This window comes from Mastigoproctus giganteus, chromosome 11 (assembly GCF_048544385.1).
Source record: "Mastigoproctus giganteus isolate SK-2022 chromosome 11, ASM4854438v1, whole genome shotgun sequence".
Classification (NCBI taxonomy): Eukaryota; Metazoa; Arthropoda; class Arachnida; order Uropygi; family Thelyphonidae; genus Mastigoproctus; species Mastigoproctus giganteus.
In genome coordinates, this window is record NC_143585.1 from 84,513,688 (window position 1) to 84,539,483 (window position 25,796).

General features: G+C 36.7%; 1 protein-coding gene across 3 annotated transcripts in view; it reads left to right on the top strand.

Annotated features, from left to right (window-relative positions):
• Nucleotides 1-692: 692 nt before the first annotated feature.
• LOC150078211 (uncharacterized) overlaps nucleotides 693-25,796 on the top strand; it is a 446,657-nt gene continuing 421,553 nt past the window's right edge. For all 3 annotated transcript variants that reach the window (XM_090385062.1, XM_090385063.1, XM_090385064.1), the window contains exons 1-2: nucleotides 693-812; nucleotides 10,059-10,653. In XM_090385062.1, the coding sequence (XP_090241188.1) occupies nucleotides 10,084-10,653 (570 nt within the window). In that variant the 5' untranslated portion in view covers nucleotides 693-812; nucleotides 10,059-10,083. The remainder of the gene's footprint in view (nucleotides 813-10,058; nucleotides 10,654-25,796) is intronic.

Consider the following 25,796-nt stretch of genomic DNA (forward strand, 5'->3'; position numbering starts at 1 on the left):
AAAAATATATTTTTCTCGGTTTGTCTTTATCCAATATCGAAAGTGGATGGATTATTCCAAACGCACGTTTTTGCATGTTCTGCTTTTTCTTTATTAGTAAAGAGAATTTTTTAGGGCCCACAAATGAAAGCCATGTTTATGAACCTTCTTGGAAACTTTTATTTTAAATAACGACATATAATTATAATACATTTATATTTATTTATAATATAGTTATAGTTTATATTATTTATTATATATACAATTTATAAAATAGAAGTAATGCGGTATTTAAATATCAATTTAAGTACTATTATTCAAATTAGTTACGTAATCATGTTGAATATAGCCAATTATACTTGCAATTCAAATTAAAAAAAAAAAAAAAGGAGAGAGAATTTTATAAGAAAGAAAGACAAGCCACAACAAGCTTTAAAAAAAATCAAACTACAATATGTAAATAAATAATGTTTACATATATTAATAATAATAAAATAAATAAAAATTTATGTTTTTCATTTTTTATGAGTACTTTAGAAAATATTCTGCGCATTATAAATGTCTTACTTTGAGAATAAACACATTTCGTTAATTGTTTTAGAATTATCGTGATGATTATTTTATTCTTATTCACCTACCTGCCCTCGCACAAATACGTATGTCATGTACCATCGAGTAGTGTTGGCTAAACATGGCTGTTCCAAATATAGTGGTTGTGTCAACGCACCATTCCATTTCACTATTTAGCGGCAAGAGCGAAGTGATGGAAGGCATTAGTCAGATGGGGCTTCTGCAGACTTCCATGTGCTGTTGTCACTATATACATTAATACGGTAAGTTCTAGTTCTTATAATCACACTGCATAAGCGGAATAACATTCTTAGGTAAGCCTAAATCATTTTCCGGAAAATGATTTAGGCTAGCCTAAAATCCAATTATGGAACGTTTCCAATTTCGTGGTGGAGAGGATATAACTTTACTGACAGGGCTATGTACAGATGTTTGACAATTTGTTGCTGTTTACAGATAAATAAGCTTTATTATACGTTAATTTATACACAATGCCAGTATATAAATATGCAGATATTGACTTCCTACCGAAAGTATTAATAATTGTGTCATCGTTTTTATAAGAAGTTTATCTGTTTTATCATAAAAAATGTACTTTTAATGAAGTTAATTGTGATAATTATTATCAACTAAATTATAAATATAATTTAGTAGAAGCGAGTGAATTAATTTTGTTGGAATGGCGAAACTATTTGATCGAAATTTTTTTTTTAAATATGAATTAATGTTCAGTTCTTCTATCTCTGCTAACTGTTGTGTTGGGGTGGGAGGAGGAGGATTATTACAGTTAAGTAATATTTAACGATAAGTGAAAAGGCGATAAAAATGCCCATTAAATACGAAGTATGGATAGGCCTTGAATAGCAGCATAGTGCAACGTGTGAACTAGTGATAGGCATAATCAAATGAATAGTAATCGAGAGATTTCAATAATCGAATGAATAGTGGTTGCTAACAAATTATCATTCGAATGAATCAATTGAATAATATATTTCGATTATATCATTTGAATGAGCTGTCATAATAGAATGAATCATTCGGATATATGGGAATAATCGAATGATTTGCTGTAGCGTATACTGCAGAAGTACTGTACGCTAAACTTTTGTACCTTGAGCCCCCCTTAAAATTTTTCATAAATTTCACACGTCCCCCAAGTTTCAGAACAAGTGGAAATAAATCGATTTCACATAATTTATTTATGAATATACTTACTTTTATAAATTAATATACACTTCAATACATTTAATGGCCTGAGAGGACATAAATTCAAATTGAGGAAAGACAGTTGTAGAATAGATGTGCGGAAATTTGCCTTTAGCCAGCGGGTGGTTGAATGTTGGAACAAACATGCATCCGTTGTTGTAGAATTGTAAAAGTTGGCAGCTTAAATAAATTCTAGGCAGAACTAGACAAACATTTGGAGCGATTGGATAGTTGAAATGGGAAGGTGTTTTTTTTTTTTTTTTTTTTTTTGGCTGATGCTGTATAAGCTTGCTTTCTTGTATCATATGCCTCTATTGGTGCTAATGCTAATCTCAAAAAAATAAAATACAAATAATAGAAATAAATAAAAACCGTTTCGTACCTTGATTAGTGGAATGGTTTGTCCATATTTCTTTAAAAAAGTGCTTCATGGAAACAACGAGCTCTCTCCCAAAAAACAAATGTACCCCCAGGGGAGTGCCCCACATTTTGGGAACCTCTGGTGTATAGTGCAATTTGTCTGGCTTCACTGGGGATTTCCCCCTCCAACTCACTGTGACGCGCACAGTAATGTATAAAGGCCAGAATGTGAATAATGTGTAGTTTTGTGTGTGGGGGGGGGAGGGTTATGTTGTTGGCCTCTTGGTCTAGGGGCCGTGGAACGCCACCAACCACTAGTTACCATCCAGCGGCATGAGGAGCCAGGCCAGGAAAGTAAGACGATAATCTCTGGCGAGGCCAATCCCGGAGTTTCTTGAGCTTTTTGGGAAGGGCCCCGCAGTAAAAGGAAAGTGAAAGCATAGGGGCAAGGAACCCTATGTTTTTTGTTGAAACAGAGCAAAGGAAGATGGTAGCGGGGGGGAACATGCAGAATAAGAGGTGTATTATTAGGTATGTTGAGGGTCTGACGGCTCCTGGAATTTCTCAACGTATGTTCTGTGTGTATCGACAAGCCAGGGATTTAAAAGTGTGTGGAATATGTAGTATGTTGTTCCCATTGTTCGTCCGGCCTGTTACCTGGCGGGCCCCTAGTGAGACCCGACGTTAATTGCCTTTAGTGAGACCCGACGTTAATTGCTGTAGGAAACGTCCATCTTCACTTCATTTAAAAAAATTAAAAAAGCATCCATTTTTTGTTTCTCAATAATAAAGCATTGTAATTGATAAACAAATATTTCTAACACACCTTTTTAAAATTTGGCCTTCCACATTTCAAACTATGCAGATTTAAAAAAAATAAGGTTAAAAATATATCTGCATGTTTGTTTGTACGCAGTCCGCTCGATACACAATCGGTTATACCTCTGCTCCAAAATACTAGATTAAGATAAATCTTTAATGACTTACCTTAGAATTAGTGTAACGGGTAAGCATCTATCTGTTTTTGTTACATAATGTATTCGTAGCTCATATAATGAGCACAGAGTCCACCTTCTTTCGGAATTGGCCGCAGACGCCTTTTGGACCCGCGGACCACAGTTCGCAGGGCTGTGTGTGTGTGAGAGAGAGAGAGAGAGAGAGAGAGAGAGAGAGAGAGTTGTTTTGGTTTTCAAGAGCATTAGCAACTAAGGCCATATTGCTCCGGGATATGCGGTGGTCATTCCTTGACCTTTCCGCATCCTCCGTATTTGGTGGTGACGGGCTCGAACCCCGGTCTAATCAAGAAGCGTGTGCTACGCACTGCTGCTCCTTCCCACCTGGTTACGGAGGCGCCGAGAGAGAGAGAGAGAGAGAGAGAGAGACGTTATTGCTTGTATACTATACTAATATACATTGAGTGGACAGAAATTATGGGATGCTTACGGTTAGGCCCACCTCTCGCCCGGATAAGGATGCTTATTGCACCGCTGTCCGTAATTCAATCGCATTCCTGGGTGAAGGAGCCAAAGCTCGAACAAACCTTTCCACGGCATCCCAAAGATGCCCCACAGGGTTCATGTCCGGTGAACTGGGAGGCCATTCCATGGTGGTTAAAATCTGCGGAATGCATTTCGAACCATGTTCTAGTCACCAGGGCTCTGTGGGGAGGCGCATTGTCCTGCTGGAGGAGGCCATTGCCCTGTGGGTGCATGAAGCAGGGTAGCCATATTTTGAAAATTGGTAAACGGGACAACTTGAAACGAAATGTGTAATATAGCATTTTTTTCCTTCAAAAAGTAAAAGAAAAAAATAATATTACAATTAAAATACATTTTTTATCAATCAATCAATCATAGTATTTATTTCTTATGATTGTTGTTGTTAGTATGTATTTGTTCTATATAAACTATTTATATTATTTATAACAGTTATTTTAAAAATAGGCAAGAAGACTACTTTTGCTTTATATATATTTTTTTCTTTAGATTTCGTTAGTTTTAAAATTTTTCTCCTTCCGAAGGTTTTAAAACGTTAAATTCTGAACAGGACGTTTTATAGTTTTCTTTCACCATAAGTTCGGCTTCTAAATTTTCTAATAAAAGACTGTTTTTTGCTTTCTGCCAAGCCGTTTTCATTAGCTGAAAACTCTGATGAAGTATTTGAATGTGGAATGCTTAATATGGAGCTTACAATTTGAGACAAATTATTTGCCTCCGGAAATTGAGAAAAATTGCACCCATTTTTCTTTTTTTCATTGCTCAGTGACAAACAAGTGCCTTTTTAGACTTTCTCATTTTTCTCTTGTTATTAGAATTAATTTTTAACACGTCTGTTAGATTCCAATAAGAATTAATTTAAAAATACGTAAAATCAATAAATTAAGTTTTTTCCTCTCTTATCGCGACAAATGATGGTATTATCGTGAAGCGGGACTTGAAGTTCTAAATCGGGACAATCCCGGCCATATCGGGACTGTTGGGCACCCTGCCATGAAAGGATGCAGATGGTCTGCAAGGATGGACACTTAACCCGGACCGTACAGAGATGCGTCTAGACGTACCAGAGGTCCCAACGTGTGCAAGTTGAACACGTCCTAGACCATTACCGACCGTCCACCTGCCTGAACAGTTCCTTGTTGACATGCCGGGGTGCATAGCTTCGTGCAGTTTCTGCCAGATATGCACTCTCCCGTCCTCTCGAAATAACTGGAAACGGGATTCCTCGGCAGTGCTGTGAATGTTACGTATGCAGGGAATATTCTGTGCTTATTAATCTGATTCCAGAGGGTATACGGCGTATACTTGTGTGTGTGTATACAGAGTGATTCACTACCAGTGCGACAAACTTGCAGAAGAGGTGTAGGGGCCACAAAGACGAATCGGAATCACATAACATTGCAGGGTTCGAAATGCCTTCGCACCCTGCAATGTGCGAATATACGGCGATTATATGATTAAGAACGAATTTTCAAGGCAAAAAATAGAAATTAGCATTAGTAGTGGCAAATACAAGAAAGCAAACTTATACATTTTTGGCCAAAAAAAAAAAAAAAAATTCCCACTTCACTTCTCCATTTCCTCTAGTAGCTTTTCTAGTTCTTCCTTGAATTTATTTACGTCAACTTCCACAACAACTGATGGAAGTTCTTCCGACAATCAACCGCTGGCTAAAGGCAAACTTCCGTACATCTATTACGCAACCGTCTTTTTCAAGTTGGATTTTGGCCCACTCGTGTGTGTGTGTGTGTGTGTATAATCTGAGCAAGAGGATGAATCCCATCAACATTGAGCTTCATCAATGCTGATGGGATTCTTCAGCCCATTCAATCCAATCAAAGCCTTAAACACATCAGTCAGATCACCTCGCAAGTGCCTAGTCTCCAGATGCTGCAATTTGCAGAACTGAGGCCTTGGTAAGAGCACCGCTTTGTTCCACTCGCCAATCTCGTTGCTCTTCTCTGTACTCCTTCCAGCAGCTCCTCATCTTTCCTAAAATGAGGCTTCCAGACCTGTATGCAGTACTTAAGATGTGGCCTGACCATCGCCTTATACAATGGAATAATCACCTCCTTATCCCTGCTAGAAATATTTCTGTATATCATTGACAAAGCCCCATGATCTATCCTGGGAGCCTGTCTGCACTGCTCAGAACTTCATATCTGACTGCGCAATTGTCCCAGGTCTTTATTTTCCACAACCCTGAATATAGTACCACCCAGTTACTCTGGGGTTACTGCTACTTTGCATTTATTTGTCAAAAAAACAATGGGCTGAACACGGAGGGACTCCACTAACATCATTAGTTTACGAAGAACAGTGTCCATTGATTACCACTCTCTATCTTCTCCCATTCAACCATCCATTTATCCATAGCAGCAACTTGCCCTTAATTGCCACACAGCTCCAATTTGTACAGCAGTAAATGCAAATGGGCCTGTGGTACTGGATTCCATGATATAGAGAAGAAAATAATACAGTATATATCCAGTAATCCTGAAAGCTTCATTCTTTGTCATTAAAATTCTAATTACTAGATATATACTGTATTATTTTCTTCTTTGTACAGCAGTCAGTCTTTTTATGTGCAACAGTATCAAAAGCTTTCCTGAAATCCATATATATTATATCAAAACGTATGCTGCTATATGAGCAGTGAAACAGGAGATCTGCAACTTCCATAACCCACATCTTATCTATATTCACTAACCATATTCTCCATTGCATAACCTCAATTCCTTTGTATGCCTCAACGATATGGTCCTCGGCACCTCCATCTTACCAAACCAGGTTTCTATCCCTGAAATACAGGATTTTAAAATGGCTAAATAAGGTCGCATGCCTACCACCTACAATCTCAAAATCTGTCATGCTCTCTAATCTAAATATGCTACCTTGGAAGTATCATATAATCTCCAGGAACCTCGTGATCTTCGCCGAACTTTTCTCCGGAAATTAAGCTCACCTGATATCTGGGATATCATTGCTAGACCTTCAGCTCGTAATAGAACTCATACCAGTGCACTGCCATTCAGATCCAAGCTGTGCACCATGACCTCCCTAGATAACATGTTTCCATTTATTTCAGTGGAAATGTTTAACACGTTATCCATTGACTGTTAGAAGCTCTGCAAGGACAAAAACATACAGATCTGCCTCTCTGGCAGATATGTATACCCTGGTGAAACTATAGGTGACATAACTTCTCGGATGCCATTTTATCCACTTACTGTTGTATTTATATATTTACGATTCTGTATTTATGTAATCAGATGCTGTTTTAGGCCATGTATTGTAGCAATTCATTTGAGGACTCTGTACATAGATTGTAAATAGTATGGAAATATTTATTTATTCATTATTATCATGTAATCTGTGTCCTCTAGCTGGATAGCTGTAAAGGGACATTTCTTTGGAAATAAATTGATAATAATAATAAAATTATTTTTGCATCCAGTTCTTTTGTGACCATTGTGTCCAGTCAAATTGGTCAGACAAGATTTCCCCATTAACAAACCCATGCTGTGTTTAAAGTATAATTTGTAGCCTTGTCTAGATGATCCTGCATTACTTCTTTAAACAGTGACTCCATTACTTTCCCTTGAACAGAAATTAAACTAACAGGTCTAATTACTCGTGTCACCCTTTGATCCTCATTTGTGAATTGGGGATATATGCAGATCTCCGGTCTGCGGGGACTTCTCTGAATCCAAGGAGGTTCTTTTAATTATGGCTACGGGTTTGCTTACTTCTTTCGCTGCATCCCTTAATATAAATGGAGAGATCCCACCACCCCAGGTGCCTTATCCTTTTCACCAATTTCTCTTCCACTTTGCTCTTAGTTATTACAAAATCATTTAGCTCACTTCCAGAGTTTAATACACCTCTGGCATTCCCCACCAGGCACCTCCGTAGCCAGGTGGGCAGTAGCAGCAGTGCGTGGCACACGCTTCTTGATTAGACCGGGGTTCGAGCCCGTGAGCCACCAAATATGGACGATGCGGAAAGGTCAGGGCATATCCCCGGAGCAATATGGCCTTAGTTGCTAATGCTCCAAAAAAAAAAAAAAACCCAAACCATTCCCCACCCTGAATAACTCCTCGTGTGTAAATGTAGATGCAAAATACTCATTCAGTTTGCTAGCTACCCGAGCAGGATCATCAACAGTTGAACCATTGATATCAAGTGGATGAATCTGATTCATCTTCTTCATTCTAGAGTTTACATAAGTAAAGAACTCTTTGCTGTTTTTCCTAGCATCCTTTTCCAAAGATTTCTCATAATCAGCCTGAGTTTCCAATTAATATTAAAATCTCAGAAATATCTAAATTATTGAATGGATTTAGAACATATTTCACAACTGGTTCAATTTTCTTGAAATGCTGGAAACGCCATCTAAATTCTTGCTTTAGCTCTTCAAGATGTTCCACAAAAGGCTGAATATTAAAACTTTTTCAAGTTTAGTTTACCTTTGAATACACTGATTAAACTAATAATTTCAGCAATATTCTTGTCTTTTCCCTGAAGTTCAAGATTTAATACATTAAGTTTCAGATTCATATCTGTGAGAAATGCTAAATCTAGCAACTAAGTTGCTAGATTTATTCCTCATTTCTGGATTCGAGAAAATACTCTAACTTCGGGAAGTAACTCGCAATTTTTTTCCAGAATCCTTCCTCTGCTTAATCATCGTACTTCGGGGTGCAATATCAAGTCCAATTTTTCACGCGGGCACAAACTCTTCGGCAGGCACCTTGGTGCCCGCGGGCATACGGTTAGCGATCCCTGCTCTAAACTAATATGCCTAATGCAGTAATAACACTATGCACCGGTTATGCTATGAAGTTTATGGTATTAATTACACTGTCTGCGCGGTAGCACAGTGGTGTCACCGTCCTCCCCACACCAGGTGGAAAAGACCCGGTTTCTAATCTAATCCCGTCGATGACGCGAGGAACTTTAATGGGCTTTTTTCACTCCGTGGCTGAGTTAGTCGGTCTCAGGCGTAGATAGCAAAGTTTTTCATCCAGCAAGCAGACAAATCGACCATAGAACACACGCAATTAACAGGCATAAGACACAGCACGGCAGATGAAATTAATTATTCGGGTGGCCTAAATATAATAGTTTTGTTTTGGTTTTTTTTTTTTTTTTTTTTTTGTATTAATTACACTGGTCAACAAGTAAAATGTTACGAAAATATCCAGTTTGACTAATTTCAGGCTGCTGAACGCGAAAATCACATTAAAATTTGTCGATTGGCTCTTGTTTTCGATATATATCGAGATTACGGAATATGTACTTCGAATATCCTATCAAGTGTAAGCTATACCATCAGGGGGGTGGGCAGAGGGGGCATATGCCCCGCCGTAACCAAAAATTTGAAATTAAAGAAAAAACGCAGGAGGCATTCTAAAAAAATTAACTCAAAAGCCTGGTCACCATGTCCCCCTTACTATGATACCTGGACCTGGTAGCCATGCTCCCCTTATGATGATACTTGGATACGCCATCGCATTAAGCTATACCCTACATTTGTTAGTTCTGAGTACAGTAATTATAATAGAAAATAAATTCCCTTAGCGCAAACTACGTGATTCGAACTTTCGAGTTACCTATTTGTCACAATAAAAACACCAGAATTCCCCTACCACGCACTCAGCTAACAATGGCGGCAAAATTCGGATGTTCTTATGGATAAAAAAACAATGGCGGCAGAAGTCGAATGTGGATCCTGAAGCAATTATAAACGATAAGTAACAAACAAGTTCACTAACGTAAAATTAGAGAATCACAAATAACTACACTTTTTAATTTTAAATCAAAGTTAAGTTCAATGATAATCCTACTCCAATTCACCAGTTACGCAGCGATAATACTACCACGTTACCAAGTTAATATTCCCGGGAGGTGAAAATTCTTTGACTAGCATGTGGATATCCTCCTTCCTGACCTATACGATATCTTAGTTAGCAATTTCCGGCTATCCTCTCGGTAGACCACAAGACACGAAAGAACGTTAAATGGGAGGCAGAAGAGAAACTTTCATACCACCAGCCGGCCATTGCAGGGGGGGGGGTGCGGATGATGGCTAGGTTGTTGTTCAAGGTCTATGATTGTTCAAGATCATGCAGCCATTTGTAAATCTCGCTCAGTTTCACGCCTGCGGGGAGGAGAAACTTCTTGGGGAAGAACTCGGCGTCCGTGTTAGATAGCAATTAAAAATTAAAATCACATGAAACTATTTGTTCTTTTTGTTACCTTAATCCTCCGTGTTACGTTTTTTGTTGACCCAGACTCTCCACTACATGTCACCCAGCGTCAACGACAAATGTGATTGACTCTTGGTGATGTGCAGTGGCGAGTTATACGGTTGGAGCACAAAATTTATCTTGGCTTATGATACACTCCCATACAAGTAGTGATATCTTTTTCTTTTCATTATAGATTAATTAAAAAGAAACGATCGACTATGACTTCGACTACACTCGAACGACTTCCCCCTGCTGGAGCCAGCGATCCTGATAATTGTCTGAAGCCGGTTCAGAGTAGAGTCTGCTTATACAAATCACGATATTCCAAGAAAATTCTTGCAAAGCAATGCAACAAGTTATCCGATACTACCAGCGAGATCATTGTGCGATTGCACAAAGAAAAAAAATCGGACTTGGCTCGTCAGAGAGAGTTATTGTTGAAAAAGTTCGAAGCAGAGTTGGGACGTATGCTTCACGAGAAAGACGAGGAAGTGAGGAAAGCACGTGCTGAAACCAAACGAGTACGAGAAGAACTGAATGCGCAGGTTCGAGAAGCCGAAAGACGGACAGTACAGTCACCCGTTATAAACTGCGACAGTGGTGATGTTAGAAAACTTCAACAGGAAGTAGCCGAATTGCGCGAATTGAAGCGACACCTGGGGGTAGCTCTCAGTGATGCAGTGGAAGCTGACCGCAGGAAAGCGTCTGACCTCCGTCGGCTGCACGAGGAGCACGAGACAGAACTGAATCGTGTGAAAAGGGGAGCAGAGCTAGAAATTCGAAAGCTGGTAAGTATATTTCTGTTTTTGTTTCGATAAGAATTAAACGTAATGTCTACCTTTTATACAATAATGCACCTTTATTGTATTTATGTGCAATTTTCGAAAAATTCATTTTATTTGTGTGCCATTAAAGCATCACTTTTCTAACTTTCGACTGTTCTGCTAATCTAGGAAATCTAAGAAAATCAAGTTATACTTACGAATTAAAAATTGTCGTTGTTGCAGTTCGAACCTGTACTCATGAAAGTTCGGATGGCAAGAATATACTACACGCCGACATTAACAACTTAAGGGTTTGCTTAAATTTCATCGTAATCATCGAAGATACAGACAAAATAACGGTCATCAACTGTTGTGTGGATATAGTTTTCCGTTATGGACTGCAGTCGTATTCCACCACCTGTCTTTTGTTGCGTAACCAAATTAATAGTACTATAACGTTAAAATGTCTATACAAGTCACAGGATGATGTTTGTCATCTTTTTCATTTGAGACTTGCCCATTTTCCTTTATCTCCCATAGTAAATGGCGGTCCATAAATCTTTATCTTGAAGAGGAATAAGGTTTGATATTAATTAGAATTAAATAATTTAATATCCTTTTACGAATTTGTGTAATTGAATAATCACTTTGGCTCAGTTCTACTGCTTCACTATTGTGGTGTGACAATACCGCAATAGTGAAATATTATAAACCCTTTAACCACTATATTAAGCTAATATAAATTGCTTAACAACAAGTAATACAAATTTGTATAGTGTGGCTTGATGGGTTAAATCAGCTGTGTGTGTTTTTGTGGTATGCTTAATCAAACCCTGCTAGATCAAATACTGCTAGTGGCACAGTAATCCAAAATTTCATCCAACTTCCTATCTCACACTATCAATTTTTGCCCAATGCCTTTCCTGCTGATATTTGCACAGGTACTGTTCTTCTAAATTAGCATCTGTAAGTCCACCTCTTTCTTACAAACCAGTCTGAATGCGCATCAACCAGTTTACCACCATTCGCAACTCTCCAAACTTATTTTTCGTCTTCATTTATCCCTGTTGGAATAAACTCTGCTTTTTTGGAGCAACCTTCCTTCGCTTCCTTCATGTTTGGGGTTACTACAACAAAATAAAAAAAAAAAAAAATTCGGGGCCTGGAGGCCATTAGTGAAATTTTGTTACAGGCCTTGTATTCCTGCGCAATTTAACATAGGCTGTGAATGATTAATAATGGATTATTTCAATAATAGAAATAATCAGTTATGAAATTTCCATAATCAGTTATGCAAATTAGTTGATTTTGATATCGTCGACAATAGTAACCGAAAGGAACCGATTATTCATGTTGAAATAAATACACACACGGGCAAGGGAGTAGATGTCAGGCTTTTTAATTTATGAAACTTGATTTGTTTATAAGTAAAAGCAAAAGAACTGAATTTAAAAAATTCTAGTAAAAAGAAAGTTTAATTGAACATAACTTCTTACAGGTTGTTCCCTGAAAAAAAAAAAAAAAAACCTAACAAAAAGCAGTGGATTTTATGCACAAACCAAGAACATTTATTTTCTGCGCATCCGTTATATTGCCCACTCATTCCTACAATCAGCGCACTGCAAAAAACATAACATCCAGTGCTTCAGCTACAATGTACTTTATATGGATAGCCTATATAATATGTATGCAAGAAATAAATAATGATGGCCAGTTCGATTTGAATGAAATTTGGGAATGCTTGGCAAATTCTTCCTAAATGGCTAAATATAAAATTTCGCAAAAAATCCACCTATTTGGAGTCCAGTTTACAGACGAACGGACATGGTGAAGACAATAGGCACTTTACGCTGATATGCTAACGCGCCTAAAAGAAGTCGAAACATCGACACATGGGAAGGTGTGACAGGTGGCTTATGAACATAAATTAAATGATCAGTCGTATAGCACGCGGAGTGCTTTACCTAAAATCGTTTATCATCGTTATTGATTGTCGGTACACTTAAAATTTTGTTTAATTGGTAATAATTATTTTATTATAAGCGTAGTGTTTTCAGATTTTAGTGGAATTTTTAAAAATTGATTCTGTATGTAAAAAACGAGTAGAGCCCAAAAAATAAATGCCTTACTTATTGAGAAATTAAAATTAATATTCCGACATTTTTTTAATGATAATCGTGTGCTTTACGACATTAGACCCGCCTTTAAATGATGATGGGATTTGTAGTATGAAGTTTAGATTCATAAATTATGATTGTTATTTCATATCATGATGATTCCTCGGAAATTATGTGAATCAAATAATGTTTCTGCATGGTGTGTAAATGAAAGATTTTAGTCTGGTGTATGCTGTGAAAGTAAAAACTACAATCAAAAATTCCCTCTTTCACAGGGCACATTCACCACTGCTACTCTTGAAGTAACAGCGAATCCTACAGCTGCTAATTATTAGATATAATTGAGAGAAAAAGACCTGCAAATAATTACTGAATATCATTAGTGCTTCTTGTAGGTAATATCCTAGGTTGTCGACCTATGACTTATTCTGAGTTAGCGAAGCAATTTCGCAGTTCATGGGCAATATTAGAAACATAGTTTAAGTGTATAGATGTTTTCGTTGTGGTATTAAAATAAGAAGTTCAAAATATTGGTTCAATCAGATGAATGCTTTAATGAAGTTTAGTAAATTATATGTAATTTTTAAAGCGGTTTTTTTTTTTTTTTGCTTTACGTGTTTGATTTTTAACAACCCAAAAGCAGTAAAAAAACATTGTTAACCCAGCTTTTTTTTTTTTTTTTTTCGTCACTGCCGGACCAAGGCAATTTCTTGCCCCGGGCAAGAGCCCTGCTAGCAGCCCGTGCCTTAATCCGGCACTGTCTTTAGTAGTAGGTAAATGAAACTTTGACTAGCCCGTCTAAGCTAGAGGAAAGAGCTAAAATGTGGTTTAACACTCAGGGACTTGTCGCAACTCTCGATATGTGTAAAATTAGCGATAGATGCTATTTGGATTTTAATAGTTGATACTGAGGCATCAGGTCAATGATTGGATAATCATTTGATCATTTATTCATCATTGTCGTCAATAATCCCTTGCTGTAATAGTTGAAAAATAATAATAAATAAATAAATAAAAAATCAAGTAACCCAGTCAAAGGCGATCGTCTTCTGGGGTGGAAAAATGCTTCGTACCTTAGATTCTCTACTGTCATTTCGTAATAGTGACTTTCAAGGGTACTGACTTAATATTTGGTGTTCAGATATCTGCCGGGACCAGTGAAGAATGTTCACTCCCATCTATCGCTCAATTAAAGGAATGGCGGACTTTCCGACTGCGTGCAGACTGTTTACTATAATACAGCTTCGTGGAACACAGGTAAAACTAGCCGCTTTTACATATATGGGGAACAAAAGTTAGAGCTCGTATGTATTTTCCATGTAGGTATCATGCTTATGAATTTGTACCAAATAGCGTTTTAGAAGTTCTCCGTGATAGAATGCTGGTTTTGTCACTTGTTACTCGTTTGGAGAGGCTGGGTTGACTGTAAAAATTCCTCCAGGAATTTCTACAGTCCTCTTCAGTCGAGGCTGTACTTAGCCGATCTCAAATGGAGGAAATAAAGAAAGGTTTTTCAGCCCGCAAAGCATGCAAATCGTCCCTAACCCACTTTTACGTTACGTTTGGGAATGGTTGACATAATAATTATTTTAAAGAAATATATAACTTCGAAATAAAGCCTTCACATTCTTTGAATTCGGATATATACAGTACTCAATTTCAAGTGTTTTGTTTTTTCAGGACGCATGGTCTAAAATTGATACTGCTAAACTCGAAACAGGAAATGTATGACTCCGTATATCAGTTTAGCCTCTATGGCCGTAGTAATTATTTTAACATGAGCCTTCCAATTTTGCTTTATCAGTTAGAAGATTATGGGTAGCTCCTGGAGTTAGCAGTAATTTTTCTTGGAGGAAAGTCGCCACTGGTGAGTTCTTTTCGGATTTCAGGTTTTGGACTCCTATACCTGCTGTAGTTCCTTTTCAGGATTTGAAATTTGTACAGAGCCTTTCTTCCTACAAACGAATAGAGCCTGCTATATCTAGCGTAGCACTCAAAAATCAGGGGGAAAAAAGAAGAAAAAAAGTGGACATTTTATCTGTCAGAGGAGGTAGTAGCTTTGGCGTTAAAAAATATATGCCACTAGTGACAAAGAAAAAAATGGCAACTGCACTTAAATTCCATTAATGTTTTCGGAAAATCTGCAAGCTACTTTAAACATATCATTTCTGTATAATAATTTTTATTTCCTGATGTTTCAGTATATGAGCCCCTTTGCAGCACGGTATGATAACATCCAATTAGTGTAATATCTTGTGGCATTCATTTTTCCCATAAATGAAAAAGTCTAGGATGTGAAACCAAAAATGTCAACAAAAAAAAAAAAAAAAGAAAAAAATCTCTAGAGTTGAGGGCCACCTAATGGAGGGTAGATTGGTATGGCTACCCCCATTAGGTGGCCCTCAACTCTAGAGATTTTTCTTTCTTATATGCCGTATACCCCTGGATTTTTTTTTTTAGGTGAATAGCGTATACCTTCTGGTTTTTGAGACTAGAAAAAATAAATACATGTATTTATTTTTTCTAGTCTCAATTACATGTATTTTTTATTTGTATTATTACATGTATTTAATAATACAAATATATATTTGTATTATTACATGTATTTTATAATACATGTATTTTTAAAATTTCCTGAAAATTAAAAAATAAATTTATTAGAATTTGATACTTAGGCAATACTTATAGTTTTATTATTTTTAATATATATGCCGTGCATATAAGTAAATATGCCGTGTGTATGTATATATATATATATATATATATATATATAAATAATAGGATGTAATGACAAAACTGAACGTCTAAAAAGAACGAAAAAAAATTAATTTATTAAACTGGATTATGGATCCGGGACACTGCTAGTTATAGCAGGCGCCTCCGTAGCCAGGTGGGAAGGAGCAGCAGTGCGTAGCACACGCTTCTTGATTAGACTGGGGTTCGAGCTCGTCACCAAGAAATACGGAGGATGCGGAAAGGTCAGGGAATGACCACCGCATATCCCGGAGCAATATGGCCTTAGTTGCTAATGCTCCTAAAAAAAAAAAAACAAAAATAACAAATAACTAGTTATAGCAGAAATACCCAGCAATCATAATGAAATATAGACAAATGTACATGATCAGTGTATTGGGTAGGGGTGCTGACCTTGTCAAGTGTAATTACGATGGAATAAATTGAGAATGTCTGCAAAGTAAAAGCAGGTTACCAGAAATTAAATAAAATTAAGATTAATATAAAAATAATAAAAAATAAAATAGTACTTAATTCTGTAGGTCCTAAGATTTTAACTATAGGGTCGGCAGCCAAAATCGAAGGAACCACAGCAGTAAGCAAGGTCCCTGTTTCTGTTATGATGTATACGAAGACGTAGTTAAAATCTTAGGACCTACAGCATTAAGAACTGTTTTATTTTTATGTTAATTTTAATTTTATTTAATTTTTGGTAATCTGCTTTTACTTTGCAGGCATTCTCAATTAATGTAATTACAATCAATTAATTCTCAATTAATGTAATTACACTTGACAGGTCAGCACCCCTACCCAATACACTGATTTGTCTGTATATAGACAGACATACACGGATATACGCCGTATACTTTCTGGAATTCGATTGATAAGCCATGGTATACTCCGCTTTTCGTAACATTTATAGGGTATACGTTCTGCTACAGCACTTCATATCAATTCAGGGGTAAGGGAAGACAAGAAAAAAGAATATACACGAGTTGTTCATAATTTGATAAGGGCTGCAACCCAAGATACCAGCTAGCCTGGTGGCAGCCCGGAGCACTGAAATCTTTTGGAACCCTTCCCGATTACCCACTGCATTTATATACAAAGGGGATGCTAAAATGTGTCATTTCCTGGGGCACCAAAATATCTCGGGCAGGCACTGGGTGCAACCACTGGACTATTGTTACAGCTGCATTTCTCTTTCCGCGGGAATAGGCAGTGCCGCATATTGCGAGACGAAATTAGGCGCTTCCTGTAGGACATGTCGCGAATCCATTCTAACTCATTAAGAAAAATCTTGTGGGGGAAAACCTTTCTCTGCTCATGATGAGGGTAAAGATTTCAGTCGTCTCAGATACGCTGGAATATCTGTGCAGTCTACTGTATCTGGAATACCTGTACAATGCATATCTACAGTATTCTTATAAAAAATAGTAAGCAATTAAGTGGAGTAGGTAAAAATTGTACATAAACTACCTTCTCATGCTTTTTTTTTTTTTTTTTTTTTTTTTTTTTGGAAAATCGTTTCAAAGAAATAGTTTAATATTTAAAAGGATATTTGAGCGGAAATTGTTTCATATTTTCGAAACATGGACTTTTCATGGCTCTTTTTTTATCAGGAATAAAATACTAACCACTGGGATTTCAAAAAATCGAAACATTATTCATTGTCTAGCGGTGTAGAGAGATACTCTGCATTTGGTTTCGCAGCTGTGATTTGTGGAAATAGTTTGCCGTTACCTGAAAATCCGTGTAAATCCATTAACAAGTTTCAAAGAGTCAGGTGTAAGCTTCGGACTTAGCTCAAAGAGATTCGGGTTTAAGTTTCAAACTCATTTCAAAGACTTGTTTAATCCGTCCTGGCTGTACAATCTGTTCCAGTTAATTAGATCCATTTATAAATTGCTGCCTTGCTACCTGCTTACAGTTGTGAATTCCTGCCTTTAAAAAAATATCGAAACAAAGTAGTACATTACATATTAGTAGTTACAAGTGGTGCAGGTAAGTAGGACAAAGATAACTCGGTTAATTTAAATTCGATTAAAAACTCAAGCCTGTCTTGTATCTCAATGAAAAGGATTCTTATACTCCTGTGCTCATCTTCGACGATACTCAGATTTCTAAGCAAGGTCGCATATCTTTATTAGAGACTACCCTAACTTTTAATCTCTCTTGGCATAAGCAACATCATGAATGTTGCTTCCTCTGCATCTAAAAAACTGGGTTTTCTCTTTCGCTCTCGGCATTACTTTTCTTCTAAACAGCTGCTCACTCTGTACAAATCTGAAATCCGCCCTATTTAATAGTGTTCCCACATCTGGGGCGGTGCCCCTATAACCTCTCTCCATTCAAAAGAGGGCAGTTAGGTTAATTAATGACCCATCTCTTACAAAGTCTCTCCACTCTGTCTCATAGATGTTCTGTTTCTTTTGTATTTCCATGGGCACTGTTCTTCTGAATTGACTATTATAATATTCCTCCTCCCCTCTCTTACCAATTACTCTGAATAAGTGCCGCAACCAGTCAGCATCATTTTACTGTTCAACCTCAAACCAACAGAACGAACTTTCTTCTTTCTTCTCCTCCTCCTCATTTATTCCTTCAACTTCCGTTTTCTGGAACCTCCCTTCATGCATTTCCTGAAAATTACATTCTGCAGATATTCAAGTGAAATCAAGTATCTTCTGTCATCTTCTCAAACTTCAACACACACACACACACGGTACTACGTACTACTATAGGTTCTAATACATTTTGGTGTTTGTGGGTTTCATTAAAAAAAAAAAAAAAAAGCAGGCTTATACAGGATGAGCCAAAAAACTCTACATCATTTGTCTTCCTCTTCTAATAAATTTAATGAAGGATTTGACAAACTACAAATTCCACCAATGAAAGTTTGTTCTAATAACCTCTGGCTGAAAGCAGATTTTCACATCTATCCTGCAAGCTTCCTTTTCTATTTAAATTTATATCCTCTTATGCCTGTCGTCTGAGAAAGAGTAAGGATGCCATCAGCATTTAGTTTACTCAATCCAAGTCGTAAATCACAATTCAGTCACGTCTCCTCTCAGATGCTAAGTTTCCAGACGCAGCAATTTACAGAACCGAAATCATTCTTGATAAGAGTAACCCCCGCCCCCATTTTTTATTTATTTTTTTAATTTTTGCTCCCAACTAATTTTGTTCTTCTCTACACCCGTTCCAATAGATACACATCCTTCGTAAAATGAGGCTTCTAGAACAAGATTTGGCCTAACCGTTGCCTCGTACAATGGATTAATCACCACCTTATCCCTGCTGGCAAAATTCCTGTATATATCATTGACAGGATCGGTGAGCTGCCCTGTCAGCACTGCTCAGAGAACTTCATGCCTGACTATACAGTTAAAACTGTCTCTTTCGTTTTCCACCACCTTGACTGTGGCACCATCTGGGTTTACTGCTTCCCATAAGCAGTATCTTGCATTTATCAATGTTAAACCTCAATTGCCACTTCTCAGCCCATCTGCCTAATTTTTCCAGGATTCTTGTCATTAACAACCCTGCCAATTTTTGAATCATTCGTAAACAGTGAGCTTGATATTGATATACCTTCATCAATATCGTTAATAATATTTAAAACAGTAAGGAGCCCAATACTGAACCCTGTTGGATGCCACTAATAACAGTCCAAGAAGAGCAGTGCCAATTTATAACTGCCCTCTTGTTTTTTGCCACTCAAACAGCCCTTTATCCATAGCAGTAACTTACTCCTAAGCACGCTGCCTTAATTTATACTGCATTCTTTCATATGGAACAGTGTCGAAAGCTTTACTGAAGTCTAATATAGTATATGATGTCAAAATTATTTTTTGCATCCAGTTCCTTCCTTTGTTACTGCATCACAGTAACTAATTGAATCGGCCAGACAAGATCTCCCGCCGACCGGGCTAGCCGAGTGGGTAAAGTACCTGCCCGGCAACCCAAAGGTCGCGGGTTCGATTCCCGCCTTGGGGCTTGGATCAAAGTACTGCAAAAACCTTGGGAGGTGCAATATGGCCACAGAAGCCGATGCGCCAACAACTACCAAATCAATCAATCAAAAAAAAAAAACAAGATCTCCCCTTTAATAAATCCATGCTGTGATTTCCATATAACTGCATTTCTGGTCAGTATGATACTGTAATACTTGTAACTAATGACTCCATTATTTACTTGGAACAGAAGGTCTTACAGGTCTGTAATTACTCACCTCACCCTTTGATCTCCTTTGTGAATAGAAGAGACATGTGTACATCTCCAGTCTATAAGTACCCCCCCCCCCCGAATCCAAGGATACTCTGATAATTATAGCTAAAGGTCTGCTTACTTCGTATTGCTGCTTTTAATATACTGTAATTAGATTCTGTCAGTCCCATGTACCTTACTTCCAGCTTCAACAGTTTCTTTCCCACGTTCCTCTCAGTTATAACAAAATCATTTAACTCTTAGTTTTAAGTTGATATATTTCTAGTATCCATTCCCAAAGTTTGAATGCAGATGCATAGTATTTTATTGTTTGTCATGAACAGGATCATCAATAGTTATGCCATTCATATCTAGTGGAGTAAATGTGATTTTATTCCTTTTCTTCTAATATTGTCATGAGCAAAAAAAATTCTCTACTAATCTTAATTTTTTTTTCTCTAATCTATATTGTTTTAATGAGCTAATCTTATTAAACTTTACTAAATTTTATTGATCTTAATGCGGATAAATTGTACAGTTAAGGAATGCACTAAATGCCGTTTTCTTATAAAATCCTTAAGTGTAATTGGTGGCAACGAGAATGTCTGCTGTGTATAGTTATTGCCTCTTAGAATGCAAACTGCTCTTTTGTGGATTATTCTGTGACGTCGAGATTTCCAAGAATATTTTTTTCCAACTACAAATATATGCATATATTTGTAGTTGAAATAAGAATGAAGACCTGGGTCGTTTAACGACAGATAATTAAATCACGTGAAGTAGATGTTTCGAGGCAGATGTCGACAGTCATGAGATTTATCTGGTCGAGTTATTTTGCTGCAAGTTATAAGAACAATCACCTGCAGGGATTTCCACCAGTTTATTCACAACAGCAGCCATACATTTGCTTTCGTCATTCAGTGTACCACCTTGTACCGCAACAAACACCAGGAAGAGATAAATTTCCACCGGTGTGTGGAGCCGGAGGGTGAGGATATGTAAAGATGACGTCACTGTGACACCGATCTTTCAGGAGAAGTCGAAGAGCAACCATTTGCAACTTATGAGAGAGTAAATAGGTTCTCGGGGTCAGAACGAAGGTTTCTATATATGGCATGAACGTGTTCGGCTGAAAATCTGGATATCAGTATTTGGTTCATGCATTTCTAATACGAATCGTAATAATTTTGCAGGGTTTATTAGGAAGGGACTGTTTTTTGCTTGTTTGTTTGTTTATTAATAGTAACTTTTAATGAGGTGCACAAATTACAAAACCAGTGTAAATGTTATTTACAGAAGCTTTGCAGTTAGTTTTTTATTTTAATAATAGACACCTTTAGTTGGCAATATGTTTTAATTTGTGCATCTTTCGTTTCAATAATTTGATAAAACACTCGCGTGTTTGCGATTTTTCCATCCTGAGTGGTTGATGAACGATTTTTGTAAACTTTGTGTAATTCCATGAAAAATAATTATAATGGTTGGGTTGGGTTAACACGACCAAGACAGCCCATGTCCAAAATGACCAAGATTGCGTGCGCGCGCTCATGCGAGGATTAATTGGAAGACGTAGAATTCGCATCTTTATAATATTCATCTGCAAGAAGAGTAACAACAATTGAAAAAACTTCATTTTGAAGTTTTATAGCAATAAAGTGTTACTTAATTATTAGTGTTACTTAACACTCTAATAATGGGTAGTAGAGAGAGAGAGAGAGAGAGAGAGAGAGAGAGAGAGAGAGAGAGCAGTAATATCACTATTCCTATAGCGACATAACCAATCACTTGCAATGCACCCATCTAGAACAATGTCGTTTCTTGAGGATGGGGGAGGTAAAAGCAGTTGTTGAGCGTCACTTTTCTTTCGAATGAGCGAATAAGATGGAATTTTTATATTATATGTGATTCTTGATTTATGGATGGGCCGGAAGAAATTTCTTGCAATCCACCTTTATTATGGGTATATAGCGGCTCTTCTGAATGGGAAACGAGATTTAATTTCACTTTCTTGGGCACTGCAGCTGTAAAACAAAATTTCAGCTAATATTGTTGTCTGAAAAAATAATAAAATATTATATTATATAATGAATACTTGTTCATTACGTATTGGGAGGACAGTTTTTAGTGTTTTAAAACGAATAATAGAACAAATGGAAAAATGTTTTTAAATACTCCAAACACTTGAATATTCACCTCTGAGATTGGATCAAGCCAGATTTAAAATCATTTTGGAAAAATTTTAAATCATTATTATCCTTTAATTTAGGATGACCAGACGTCCCGGTTTTCTGGGATTTTGGGGGGGGGGCGCTCTCAGACTGAAATTTTAAATGTTATAGTTTATTCACCAGTTTTTATCATCTCTGTTCATACGAATTAATTTTTAATCTCAAACTGGATTGACTAAATACCACTTCCTACAAGCAAGGTATTTACGTTTCTCTAGATAATGCAATGCAATTGGGAGCTGAGAGATTGTCTTGCGATGTGAAATGGTGTGGTAAAATATTGTCATACTTTGAAAACTACGCGTATCCACCGAACAGTCGAGAGAATTTCGTTCTTGAGATTACGTAACACATCACAAGCTATTGATGCATTCAAAAACTTTCTGGTTAAGTTTTTACTAAGCTATCCATCCAGTATTAAAACTTTTAAAGGCATTGAAGACATTCTTTCTTGCAGAAGAAGAGCCGTCGAAATTTATTGTATCACCATTAAATGAAGCATACTTCAACGGAGTCCTTCATTGAAATGTGTTTCCACGTTCACGAAGAACAACTGAAAAAAGTGCTTGCAAAACTTTAACTGATCACAATGTTCATGGTGAATAAATGAAATCATGTAAAGATGAAATATGTATAAAACGACTTAGGACTACCTAGAATCCATTCAATAGATTAAAAGTACTGAATGGATGGTTTTTAAAAAGTACATCACTTTTTGAGGAAATACGTATAAAAATGTAAGAGAGAATATGATTTACTAAAAGCACAAAGTTTTTATCATTGTACATCGTGACATTAAAGAAAGTTAGTTAGCCCACTTCGCGCCAGGCGCCAGTTGATCTTCATAGCAGAGGAGGATCAGGAACAAAAATGCATAATGCAGTATGTGTATTCTCTGTCATAAATGAATTTATTAAGTTCAGCATCCATGACTGGGCACAGGAGAGCGTCTGAAACGGAAGAAATCGATCAAACAACTGAAGACGGCCGAGGTGCAAACATAGTTGCTTTGAGGGCAGGCTGAGGGATTCTCCAATAGCACAAGTCCCAAAATGATGAAGAAATCTGGCCAGCGATCATTTTTATAGTAATGATAAGATGCTTTACTTCAATTAGTATGGAAAGTCTTAGAATTTTTATTGACCTGGCCATTGTAGTTGCCTTTAAATGTATGATTGTTTATGATCTATTTTTGGAGCCAAAACTCAGCAGTGAAGTGTCTTAATCATGGTAGGGTCAACAGATGGCTACTTCTGCAGCATATAAAAGTGGAGAGAATACGATAATTTGTCTTAATGGATCTATTTTTGTGTCGTCTTAGTGGATCTTTCCTATCCTGTAATTGGGCAAAAACAGGGGAGGAAGTATATTAAAGTAAAATGATATAAATTATCTGTACGATAGACAATGGTGGGCAGAGGAGTTGCCAAAAGTTTCCTTGGACAGCCGAAATACAATAAATAAAAATAAAATAGTTACTGGTGGTTGTTGCATCCGAAATATACAGTAAATGCTGTTTGGAAATTCATCGGAGGCATTCAGCACGGGTGAGCAGTTTATCTCTTTGCTTAAAAATTTAATTTTGGAGGAGCTGAAAGCTAGGAGTGATGATTGGTCAGTAGTCACTGTTTGTGTTTCAAGACTTTGGAAACTGAAAAACTGGCTTTTTGTTTGCCATTCCTCACATAATGGAAATTTTGAAAAAAATTTTTTTGAAATAAATGTTCAGTGGTCAGATGAACGAAATTGTCTGAATATAAAAGCAATCAATTAATTTTATTATTATGCAAATCTGATTTGTTTAGATTTTTAATCAGATGATAAAAATAGGATTAGAAGAAAGTGGTTCAATAAAATATGATTGAATAACCTTTGGCTACTGATCGAAAGCGCTGTATTATGGCCATTAGCATCTGATCAGCCTTATTTCAATTAATAATGTTTGGTATGATGGCCAAAAGTATGAATTGGCAGTGTTTTCAGTTATGCATGATTATTCTGAACATCCAGAAATTTCGTTTGGAGGAGAGGAATAATTATTGAGCCGTCTAACTCACGATATTCTTCCATTGTTTACATGTTTCTTCAAAATTTCCATTTCGAGCCCTGAAAAATACTAAAATCGCGGTAAATTACGTGTACATATACGTATAGAATCTAGTTCATTTATGCTGTTCTAGTCTTCCAGTTACCGGATACCCAATATGAACATAAATGTAAACGATAAGTGGTTCACGATGTAGTATGTTAAGTTTAATCGTTATTTGCAATAGGAATTCGCAGAGCTCCCATAAAGATTGAAATATAAAATAAAGCGAGACGCAAGCTGGTTGATCCTGTACTTAGCTACCTACTAAAGCCCGTATTGTAAAACGAAAGAATCCAGTAAAACGAAAAAATCACATTTAAAAATAACTATAACAGTAACTATCGGTGGTATATTCCTAAGTACATATTGTGATCTCAGCATGTATAAAATACGCTAAGGAAGTCCTAAGCTAAATTTTTCTAAACCAGTTTAGACTTGTTCGTTTGAATGGTAGCAGATGATGTTGATCAGTTATTCCTCGGTCATGGCGTAATTTCATTTTTCTAGAAATGAATATCGAATCAGAACAGAGATGGAAATTATAGTGAAATTTCCAGGATTTTATGGGGAATTTTGTTTCTGACTAATCTATTAAATCTTATAGATAGATCTCTTTGTAAAGTTTATCTTAGAGATTTGAGTGTAGAATAGTAGACCTTATTATACTGAGTTATTTATGCTCGAAATGAACAGAAACCGGTTTTGCACGTAATGTAGGCGAAGTGACAATGACCATCTTGCCTCTTAAGGCGAGAGAGAGAGAGAGAGAGAGAGAGACTGACTGACTATGATCTTATATTCCCTTTGAGTATCGTTTAACTTTTTTTTTTTTTTCTCTTTTCATATTATGTTCCAAAAGCATCTCCCCACAACAGCAAAATACCAGTATTATACGGTCAAGGTTTAATGAAATATTTTTAAACTCTATTCAATGAGCTCAAGTTACTAGTTTACGTAAATGGACATGACCAAGGAAAGAGAATGGGAGTTGTAAAGAATTATCTGTGGACATGTGAAGGAATGTCTTTGGTATCTAGGCCAGTAACTTGTGCTAAACGCATCGAATTAGCTTTCTAGCAAATGTAAAATGCAGTGACTTGCGTGCACTATGTTTTACTATTTGTATTTTAACTCTGCTAAAACTACGTATAGTATATTAGTCTGTGACATTAGCACACCAGGGATTTTGGATTTTTTTTTTTTTTTTTTTTTTTCATCAGAGCGGCGCTGCTTTTACCAAGAGAAAAATTGTTTGTTTGTTTTGTTTTGATCAAGTCTCTTTGTGAGGGGGTTGAAGCTCGGCAGCGACGCGAGTGAGCACATTGCGAGATTGAGATAAAAAAAATAAATAATAAATAATAAAAATATAATAATAATTCACAGTCCATTATTAATTATTGCGCTAGGCTAGTAACTGCAATAAAATACTATTAAATTGAACTACTCTGGTCCTTTTGTGCCCTAGCGGTTTTTTTGTTTTTTTTTTTCAGACTTTTGGGGTTAAGTACAAGTATCCCTCGTGGGTGGTACAGTTTCGTCGTCCTCCCACACCTGTGCAAACGGCCTGAGTTCGATTACCGACAATGACGCGAGGGAATTTTTCAAAACGCGGCTGTTTATTTCAGGCTGGGTGTTGCTGTGCGATGATTGGAGCAATAAATGAGCAGTATGTCAGATGCGCAGAAATGAAATGTTCTCATTCCGTATAAAAATTGTTGCTTCTTGCTCATATTTTTGTTATCAGTTTTCTAAATACATTCATGAATTATTACTATTTGCGTATTATATTAA